The sequence below is a fragment of the Tachysurus fulvidraco genome, chromosome 13, assembly GCF_022655615.1.
Source record: "Tachysurus fulvidraco isolate hzauxx_2018 chromosome 13, HZAU_PFXX_2.0, whole genome shotgun sequence".
NCBI classification, from domain to species: domain Eukaryota; kingdom Metazoa; phylum Chordata; class Actinopteri; order Siluriformes; family Bagridae; genus Tachysurus; species Tachysurus fulvidraco.
This window is the reverse complement of record NC_062530.1, coordinates 27,775,176-27,785,175: the sequence shown is the minus strand read 5'-3', so window position 1 is coordinate 27,785,175 and position 10,000 is coordinate 27,775,176. Positions and strand designations below refer to the sequence as shown.

Here is a 10,000-nt window from a genome sequence, read left to right as displayed (position 1 = left end):
ATGCTCAGTCTGATGCTGTGTCTGATGCTCAGTCTGATGCTGTGTCTGATGCAGTGTCTGATGCAGTGTCTGATGCTCAGTCTGATGCTCAGTCTGATGCTGTGTCTGATGCTGTGTCTGATGCTCAGTCTGATGCTCAGTCTGATGCTCAGTCTGATGCTCAGTCTGATGCTGTGTCTGATGCTCAGTCTGATGCTGTGTCTGATGCTGTGTCTGATGCTCAGTCTGATGCTCAGTCTGATGCTGTGTCTGATGCTCAGTCTGATGCTGTGTCTGATGCTCAGTCTGATGCTCAGTCTGATGCTGTGTCTGATGCTCAGTCTGATGCTCAGTCTGATGCTGTGTCTGATGCTCAGTCTGATGCTCAGTCTGATGCTGTGTCTGATGCTGTGTCTGATGCTGTGTCTGATGCTGTGTCTGATGCTCAGTCTGATGCTGTGTCTGATGCTGTGTCTGATGCTCAGTCTGATGCTGTGTCTGATGCTCAGTCTGATGCTCAGTCTGATGCTCAGTCTGATGCTCAGTCTGATGCTCAGTCTAATGCTGTGTCTGATGCTCAGTCTGATGCTGTGTCTGATGCTCAGTCTGATGCTCAGTCTGATGCTCAGTCTGATGCTGTGTCTGATGCTCAGTCTGATGCTGTGTCTGATGCTCAGTCTGATGCCCAGTCTGATGCTGTGTCTGATGCTCAGTCTGATGCTGTGTCTGATGCTCAGTCTGATGCTCAGTCTGATGCTGTGTCTGATGCTCAGTCTGATGCCCAGTCTGATGCTGTGTCTGATGCTGTGTCTGATGCTCAGTCTGATGCCCAGTCTGATGCTGTGTCTGATGCTCAGTCTGATGCTGTGTCTGATGCTGTGTCTGATGCTCAGTCTGATGCTCAGTCTGATGCTGTGTCTGATGCTCAGTCTGATGCTCAGTCTGATGCTGTGTCTGATGTTCAGTCTGATGCTGTGTCTGATGCTGTGTCTGATGCTGTGTCTGATGCTCAGTCTGATGCTGTGTCTGATGCTCAGTCTGATGCTCAGTCTGATGCTGTGTCTGATGCTCAGTCTGATGCTGTGTCTGATGCTCAGTCTGATGCTGTGTCTGATGCTCAGTCTGATGCTCAGTCTGATGCTCAGTCTGATGCTCAGTCTGATGCTGTGTCTGATGCTCAGTCTGATGCTCAGTCTGATGCTGTGTCTGATGCTGTGTCTGATGCTGTGTCTGATGCTCAGTCTGATGCTGTGTCTGATGCTCAGTCTGATGCTGTGTCTGATGCTCAGTCTGATGCTGTGTCTGATGCTGTGTCTGATGCTCAGTCTGATGCTCAGTCTGATGCTGTGTCTGATGCTCAGTCTGATGCTCAGTCTGATGCTCAGTCTGATGCTGTGTCTGATGCTCAGTCTGATGCTCAGTCTGATGCTGTGTCTGATGCTCAGTCTGATGCTGTGTCTGATGCAGTGTCTGATGCAGTGTCTGATGCTCAGTCTGATGCTCAGTCTGATGCTGTGTCTGATGCTCAGTCTGATGCTGTGTCTGATGCAGTGTCTGATGCAGTGTCTGATGCTCAGTCTGATGCTCAGTCTGATGCTGTGTCTGATGCTGTGTCTGATGCTCAGTCTGATGCTCAGTCTGATGCTCAGTCTGATGCTGTGTCTGATGCTCAGTCTGATGCTGTGTTTGATGCTGTGTCTGATGCTCAGTCTGATGCTCAGTCTGATGCTGTGTCTGATGCTCAGTCTGATGCTGTGTCTGATGCTCAGTCTGATGCTCAGTCTGATGCTGTGTCTGATGCTCAGTCTGATGCTCAGTTGATGCTGTGTCTGATGCTCAGTCTGATGCTCAGTCTGATGCTTGTGGTCTGATGCTTGTGTCTGATGCTGTGTCTGATGCTGTGTCTGATGCTCAGTCTGATGCTGTGTCTGATGCATGTGTCTGATGCTCAGTCTGTTGCTGTGTCTGATGCTCAGTCTGATGCTCAGTCTGATGCTCAGTCTGATGCTCAGTCTGATGCTCAGTCTAATGCTGTGTCTGATGCTCAGTCTGATGCTGTGTCTGATGCTCAGTCTGATGCTCCAGTCTGATGCTCAGTCTGATGCTGTGTCTGATGCTCAGTCTGATGCTGTGTCTGATGCTCAGTCTGATGCCCAGTCTGATTGCTGTGTCTGATGCTCAGTCTGATGCTGTGTCTGATGCTCAGTCTGATGCTCAGTCTGATGCTGTGTCTGATGCTCAGTCTGATGCCCAGTCTGATTGCTGTGTCTGATGCTGTGTCTGATTGCTCAGTCTGATGCCCAGTCTGATGCTGTGTCTGATGTTCAGTCTGATGCTGTGTCTGATGCTGTGTCTGATGCTCAGTCTGATGCTCAGTCTGATGCTGTGTCTGATGCTCAGTCTGATGCTCAGTCTGATGCTGTGTCTGATGCTCAGTCTGATGCTGTGTCTGATGCTGTGTCTGATGCTGTGTCTGATGCTCAGTCTGATGCTGTGTCTGATGCTCAGTCTGATGCTCAGTCTGATGCTGTGTCTGATGCTCAGTCTGATGCTGTGTCTGATGCTCAGTCTGATGCTGTGTCTGATGCTCAGTCTGATGCTCAGTCTGATGCTCAGTCTGATGCTCAGTCTGATGCTGTGTCTGATGCTCAGTCTGATGCTCAGTCTGATGCTCAGTCTGATGCTGTGTCTGATGCTGTGTCTGATGCTCAGTCTGATGCTGTGTCTGATGCTCAGTCTGATGCTAGTTGTCTGATGATGCTCAGTCTGATGCTGTGTCTGATGCTGTGTCTGATGCTCAGTCTGATGCTAGTCTGATGCTGGTGTCTGATGCTCAGTCTGATGCTCAGTCTGATGATCAGAGAGTCTGATGCTGTGTCTGATGCTCAGTCTGATGCTCAGTCTGATGCTGTTGCCTGATGCTCAGTCTGATGCTGTGTCTGATGCCGTGTCTGATGCATGTGTCTGATGCTCAGTCTGATGCTCAGTCTGATTGCCCCTGTGTCTGATGCTGTGTCTGATGCTCAGTCTGATGCTGTGTCTGATGCTGTGTCTGATGCTCAGTCTGATGCTGTGTCTGATGCTGTGTCTGATGCAGTGTCTGATGCTCAGTCTGATGCTCAGTCTGATGCTGTGTCTGATGCTGTGTCTGATGCTCAGTCTGATGCTCAGTCTGATGCTCAGTCTGATGCTCAGTCTGATGCTGTGTCTGATGCTCAGTCTGATGCTGTGTCTGATGCTGTGTCTGATGCTCAGTCTGATGCTCAGTCTGATGCTGTGTCTGATGCTCAGTCTGATGCTGTGTCTGATGCTCAGTCTGATGCTGTGTCTGATGCTCAGTCTGATGCTCAGTCTGATGCTGTGTCTGATGCTCAGTCTGATGCTCAGTCTGATGCTGTGTCTGATGCTGTGTCTGATGCTGTGTCTGATGCTGTGTCTGATGCTCAGTCTGATGCTGTGTCTGATGCTGTGTCTGATGCTCAGTCTGATGCTGTGTCTGATGCTCAGTCTGATGCTCAGTCTGATGCTCAGTCTGATGCTCAGTCTGATGCTCAGTCTAATGCTGTGTCTGATGCTCAGTCTGATGCTGTGTCTGATGCTCAGTCTGATGCTCAGTCTGATGCTCAGTCTGATGCTGTGTCTGATGCTCAGTCTGATGCTGTGTCTGATGCTGTGTCTGATGCTGTGTCTGATGCTCAGTCTGATGCTGTGTCTGATGCTGTGTCTGATGCTGTGTCGGATGCTCAGTCTGATGCGTCAGATGTGTTACACTGTCTGTTGTGTTACACTGTCTGTTGTGTTACACTGTCTGTTGTGTTACACACTGTCTGTTGTGTTACACTGTCTGTTGTGTTACACTGTCTGTTGTGTTACACTGTCTGATCTACCCGTTATCACACCTGTAACATGCTCTTTACTCCATCACAAAAGCTGTCGGTTGCCACGGCAGCATAAAACGCTTTCCTCTTCTGGTGATTGAGCCACAACTGATTCTGTTCTATATGATCACTGAGCTCCTGCTGCTGCTCCAGCTGAGGACCCTGATAACAACACAACATACACACAATAAACACACACTCATCGGTAATGTTAACACAACATACTGAACATTCAAATACACAGTGTCTGTGAAGTAATAATACACACACACACGCACACACACTCACCACACACACTCACTCACACACACACACACACACACACACACACACACACACACACACACACACACACACTTGCACACAGACACAGACACTCACACACACACATATAGACACACACACAGACACTCACACACACACAGACACACACACACAGACAGACAGACACAGACACACACACAGACACTCACACACACACACACACACACACTTTTGTTTTCATTTTTGATTTTAAATATAATTTTGTCTTATTTGCAGTAAACTGTACAACACACAACACTGTACATCTTCAATGTTAACATTACTGATGTCAGAAGGTGAGAAAGGGGCGGGGCTTCCAGTGGGTGTGGCAGTTAATATCAAAGAGTTTAAAACACCTATGCAGCGGTCACTCGTTCCAGATCCAGGTGCTGATTGGCTAATGGATTTTATTACGGATTAAAGACTCCTTTGTTGGAGCAAATCTTAGTGATTTAAATGGTTTATTAAATGGTTGTGTATTTGTAGGTAACAGTGTGTAGAGTTGTGTATTTGTAGGTAACAGTGTGTAGAGTTGTGTATTTGTAGGTAACAGTGTGTAGAGTTGTGTATTTGTAGGTAACAGTGTGTAGAGTTGTGTATTTGTAGGTAAGTTTGTAGAGTTGTGTATTTGTAGGTAACAGTGTGTAGAGTAGTGTATTTGTAGGTAACAGTGTGTAGAGTAGTGTATTTGTAGGTAACAGTGTGTAGAGTTGTGTATTTGTAGGTAACAGTGTGTAGAGTTGTGTATTTGTAGGTAACAGTGTGTAGAGTTGTGTATTTGTAGGTAACAGTGTGTAGAGTTGTGTATTTGTAGGTAAGTTTGTAGAGTTGTGTATTTGTAGGTAACAGTGTGTAGAGTTGTGTATTTGTAGGTAACAGTGTGTAGAGTTGTGTATTTGTAGGTAACAGTGTGTAGAGTTGTGTATTTGTAGGTAACAGTGTGTAGAGTTGTGTATTTGTAGGTAACAGTGTGTAGAGTTGTGTATTTGTAGGTAACAGTGTGTAGAGTTGTGTATTTGTAGGTAACAGTGTGTAGAGTTGTGTATTTGTAGGTAACAGTGTGTAGAGTAGTGTATTTGTAGGTAACAGTGTGTAGAGTTGTGTATTTGTAGGTAACAGTGTGTAGAGTAGTGTATTTGTAGGTAAGTGTGTAGAGTTGTGTATTTGTAGGTAACAGTGTGTAGAGTTGTGTATTTGTAGGTAACAGTGTGTAGAGTTGTGTATTTTATTAAACCTCTTTATTGTGTGATATGAAGGCTGATGTTTCTCACCTCAAACACTTCACAGGCGATGCAGAGCCCAAAGTTTTTAGTGAAGGAGTGAGCAAGGTCCAGCAGAGCTGGGCGAGTTTTAGGGGATCCGGTCAACACGATGCATTGAGGTCTGAGAGAAAATATAAATAATAACATAACAATAAGCATTATAGCGTAAAATATCAATAAAATCTGTTACATATGTGACTAATGTAAAACTGACTAATGTAAAGCTGACTAATGTAAAACTGACTAATGTAAAGCTGACTAATGTAAAACTGACTAATGTAAAGCTGACTAATGTAAAACTGACTAATGTAAAACTGACTAATGTAAAGCTGACTAATGTAAAACTGACTAATGTAAAGCTGACTAATGTAAAACTGACTGAATGTAAAGCTGACTAATGTAAAACTGACTAATGTAAAGCTGACTAATGTAAAACTGACTAATGTAAAACTGACTAATGTAAAGCTGACTAATGTAAAACTGACTAATGTAAAACTGACTAATGTAAAACTGACTAATGTAAAGCTGACTAATGTAAAACTGACTAATGTAAAGCTGACTAATGTAAAACTGACTGAATGTAAAGCTGACTAATGTAAAACTGACTAATGTAAAGCTGACTAATGTAAAACTGACTAATGTAAAGCTGACTAATGTAAAGCTGACTAATGTAAAGCTGACTAATGTAAAACTGACTAATGTAAAGCTGACTGAATGTAAAACTGACTAATGTAAAGCTGACTGAATGTAAAACTGACTAATGTAAAGCTGACTGAATGTAAAACTGACTAATGTAAAGCTGACTGAATGTAAAACTGACTAATGTAAAACTGACTAATGTAAAGCTGACTAATGTAAAACTGACTAATGTAAAGCTGACTAATGTAAAACTGACTGAATGTAAAGCTGACTAATGTAAAACTGACTAATGTAAAACTGACTAATGTAAAGCTGACTAATGTAAAACTGACTAATGTAAAGCTGACTAATGTAAAACTGACTAATGTAAAGCTGACTAATGTAAAGCTGACTAATGTAAAGCTGACTGAATGTAAAGCTGACTAATGTAAAGCTGACTAATGTAAAACTGACTAATGTAAAGCTGACTAATGTAAAGCTGACTAATGTAAAGCTGACTGAATGTAAAGCTGACTAATGTAAAGCTGACTAATGTAAAGCTGACTAATGTAAAACTGACTAATGTAAAGCTGACTAATGTAAAACTGACTAATGTAAAACTACTAGTAAACTACAAAAAGTGTTTATTTCATATTTCAATAAACTTTGTCCAGGGGGCACAAACTTTTGCATACTAGATACTGTCACAGTAAAATGTGGAGTTAAACACTAAATAATTATATAACTTAAAGTTGTAAAAATGACATTATGCCATGTGAGTGTGAGCATGCAGCATCAGTAATAGTGACTGTAGTGTTCATGTGTTAATATGTTCATGTGTTAATATGTTAATATGTTCATGTGTTAATATGTTCATGTGTTAATGTGTTCATGTGTTCATGTGTTAATATTTTCATGAGTTCATGTGTTAATGTGTTCATGTGTTCATGTGTTAATATGTTCATGTGTTCATGTGTTAATATGTTCATGTGTTCATGTACACTTATCACCTGAAGTTTTTTACGTGTTCATTCACTCCTGATAAAACCAGCGTGTTGTTTACAGCGTTAATGAAGGTCACGGCCTGTTTTGAGGAGCCCCAGTTCACGTCTGCAGGATGTGGAGAATAAACGTCTCTTCAGCCATTGAGCTTTACTTTAGTCATGATTTTTCTCCTCAGATATTAATCACAGTGAGTTCTGTATGATTTCTCTTACCAGGCTGAATAAAGTCTGAGTTATTAACAATACATTAGGTTTGTACGTCAGGTCACTGATGTGACATCAGATCACTACAGCTCGGTCACTCAGTAACTACCAGACTACATTAGCAGGTCAGATGTAAGACGTTAGCATGTGTGGTCATTACCTGGCTTCTTGACGGTGACATAAAGGTAAAGGAAGATCTCTATAGCATACGTAAGAAGTGCAGCCCACCAGTTAATGACGAACATCACAGCACAACACAACACGGCCCCAAACAGAGACAGCCACATGTTGTAGTATTTATACGCCGGCCTCCAACCTAAAGGGGGTGGGGGTGGGGGGGTGGGGGTTAGTAAGGGGGTTAATTGGATTAATTTACTAGTTTATATTACACTTGGTAGTTTAGCTCTCACTCACTAGTTCAGTTCTCACTTTAAGGGCTGGAGCTTATATAAGCTACCTATGATAAGCCCCGCCCATTTTACACTGAAAGAGAAAAGTGAAGCTCCTTTGTACTCTACATTACATTCCTGATATTGACCTGATATAAAACTAAGGGCACTTTTCTATTTCTTTATATTTTATATAACATTTTTATTAGTGCAGAAGGAGTCAGCACACAGGGGGGTGAACACTAACCTGGGGATTTAGCGTAGGAGGCGTGGAAACAGGAGAAGTTAATGAGGGCGTAGGAGGCCAAGAAGAAGTTAGAGATGATGGGAGCGATGACATTCAACTCAGCTGGAGAGAAACAGAAAGGTATAATAAAGATGATAACCCCCCCCCCCCCCACCACTTGTACATTTTCCTTACCAATGAGGATGAAGGCTACAGCGATGAGGAAGGTTAGAACATAGCCTCGGAGGGGTTCGTTATTTTTGCCGTGGCCTTTAGCAAAGAAATGCAGCACTTTATAGATGTTGTCCTTACACAGAGCCTGAAACAGAGAGAGAGAGAGAGAGAGAGAGAGAGAGAGAGAGAGAGAGAGAGAGAGAGAGAGAGAGAGACGCAGACAGAGAGAGAGAGAGAGTGAGAGAAAGAGGCAGAGAGAGAGAGAAAGAGTGTGTGTGTGTGTGTGTGTGTGTGTGTGTGTGTGTGTGTGAGAGAGAGAGAGAGAGAGAGAGAGAGAGAGAGAGACGCAGAGAGAGAGAGATTGGGTTTCTACAGGTGTCCACTTTCATACTGCATCACACTTCTAATGATGCTAATTATGCTAAAGTGGTAGTGTACACCTAGCTGGGATGTTGGTGTGTAATATGTGTAAACACTGTAAATAGTGTGTTAGTGTGTATGGAGCTAGCATGGTGTGTGTTAGTGTGTATGGAGCTAGCATGGTGTGTGTTAGTGTGTATGGAGCTAGCATGGTGTGTGTTAGTGTGTATGGAGCTAGCATGGTGTGTGTTAGTGTGTATGGAGCTAGCATGGTGTGTGTTAGTGTGTATGGAGCTAGCATGGTGTGTGTTAGTGTGTATGGAGCTAGCATGGTGTGTGTTAGTGTGTATGGAGCTAGCATGGTGTGTGTTAGTGTGTATGGAGCTAGCATGGTGTGTGTTAGTGTGTATGGAGCTAGCATGGTGTGTGTTAGTGTGTATGGAGCTAGCATGGTGTGTGTTAGTGTGCTAGTAGTGTGAATGAGCTAGTGAACTTCTCTCTGACCTGGAAGACCTTTGGAGCACTGACGAGGGAGGCGAGTGCAGAAGAAAGGGTTGCAGAGAATGTTCCTGCAGTGATGAGGGGTCCAAACCCAGAAACCATTGTCATCACCTACACACACACACACACACACACACACACACACACACACACACACACACACACACACACACACACACACACAATAAACATGAATCATGAGGTTTTCTTTAGATTCTATTTGGATTTCTGTAAGTATTTCTGGGTTGACCTCTGACCTGGAAGTTGTTCATCAGGCCATATTTGCAGGGATTGTCTGCACATGTGGAGAAGTCATAGCCGAAATCACAAGCAGAAGAGAAGTTGCAGCTGGAACCTGGAGTGATGGTGTCATTTATGTTCCCTGTGGCATCTCGCACCACTGTACCAGCTGTAGGAAGAGTGCGTAGGTGGAGAGTGTTAATGAAATGTGGAGGTGGAGTGTGTAGGTGGAGAGTGTTAATGAAATGTGAAGGTGGAGTGTGTACAGTAGGTGGAGAGTGTTAATGAAATGTGGAGGTGGAGTGTGTAGGTGGAGAGTGTTAATGAAATGTGGAGGTGGAGTGTGTACAGTAGGTGGAGAGTGTTAATGAAATGTGGAGGTGGAGTGTGTAGGTGGAGAGTGTTAATGAAATGTGAAGGTGGAGTGTGTAGGTGGAGAGTGTTAATGAAATGTGAAGGTGGAGTGTGTAGGTGGAGAGTGTTAATGAAATGTGGAGGTGGAGTGTGTACAGTAGGTGGAGAGTGTTAATGAAATGTGAAGGTGGAGTGTGTAGGTGGAGAGTGTTAATGAAATGTGAAGGTGGAGTGTGTAGGTGGAGAGTGTTAATGAAATGTGAAGGTGGAGTGTGTAGGTGGAGAGTGTTAATGAAATGTGAAGGTGGAGTGTGTAGGTGGAGAGTGTTAGTGACCTGTGCCGAGGTGGCGTGTGTATGGTGGCGAGTGTTCCTGCCCTGTGCCGGTGGCGTGTGTCGGCTGGCGCGTGTTCATGCCCTGTGCCGGTGGCCGTGTGTCCGGTGAGCGCGTGGTTCCTGCCCTGTGCCGGGGCGTGTGTTCAGTGGTGGCGCGTGTTACTGCCCTGTGG

General features: G+C 44.1%; 2 protein-coding genes and 1 long non-coding RNA gene across 3 annotated transcripts in view; 1 reads left to right on the top strand and 2 right to left on the bottom strand.

Annotated features, from left to right (window-relative positions):
• LOC113657299 overlaps window positions 1-10,000 on the bottom strand; it is a 1,727,325-nt gene that overhangs the window by 1,227,684 nt on the left and 489,641 nt on the right. The gene's annotated exons all lie outside the window — the stretch shown is intronic.
• Window positions 1-10,000, top strand: part of LOC125146171 — a 1,103,650-nt gene that overhangs the window by 777,475 nt on the left and 316,175 nt on the right. The window lies entirely within an intron of this gene.
• The window catches only part of slc12a1 (solute carrier family 12 member 1), a 29,246-nt gene that overhangs the window by 8,404 nt on the left and 10,842 nt on the right, over window positions 1-10,000 (bottom strand). Inside the window, exons 10-17 of the mRNA XM_047822119.1 lie at window positions 9,156-9,307; window positions 8,902-9,009; window positions 8,059-8,182; window positions 7,885-7,986; window positions 7,409-7,564; window positions 7,051-7,150; window positions 5,432-5,543; window positions 3,879-4,019 (exon numbers count right to left, since the gene is read on the bottom strand). Coding sequence (XP_047678075.1) covers window positions 3,879-4,019; window positions 5,432-5,543; window positions 7,051-7,150; window positions 7,409-7,564; window positions 7,885-7,986; window positions 8,059-8,182; window positions 8,902-9,009; window positions 9,156-9,307 — 995 coding nt within the window. The remainder of the gene's footprint in view (window positions 1-3,878; window positions 4,020-5,431; window positions 5,544-7,050; window positions 7,151-7,408; window positions 7,565-7,884; window positions 7,987-8,058; window positions 8,183-8,901; window positions 9,010-9,155; window positions 9,308-10,000) is intronic.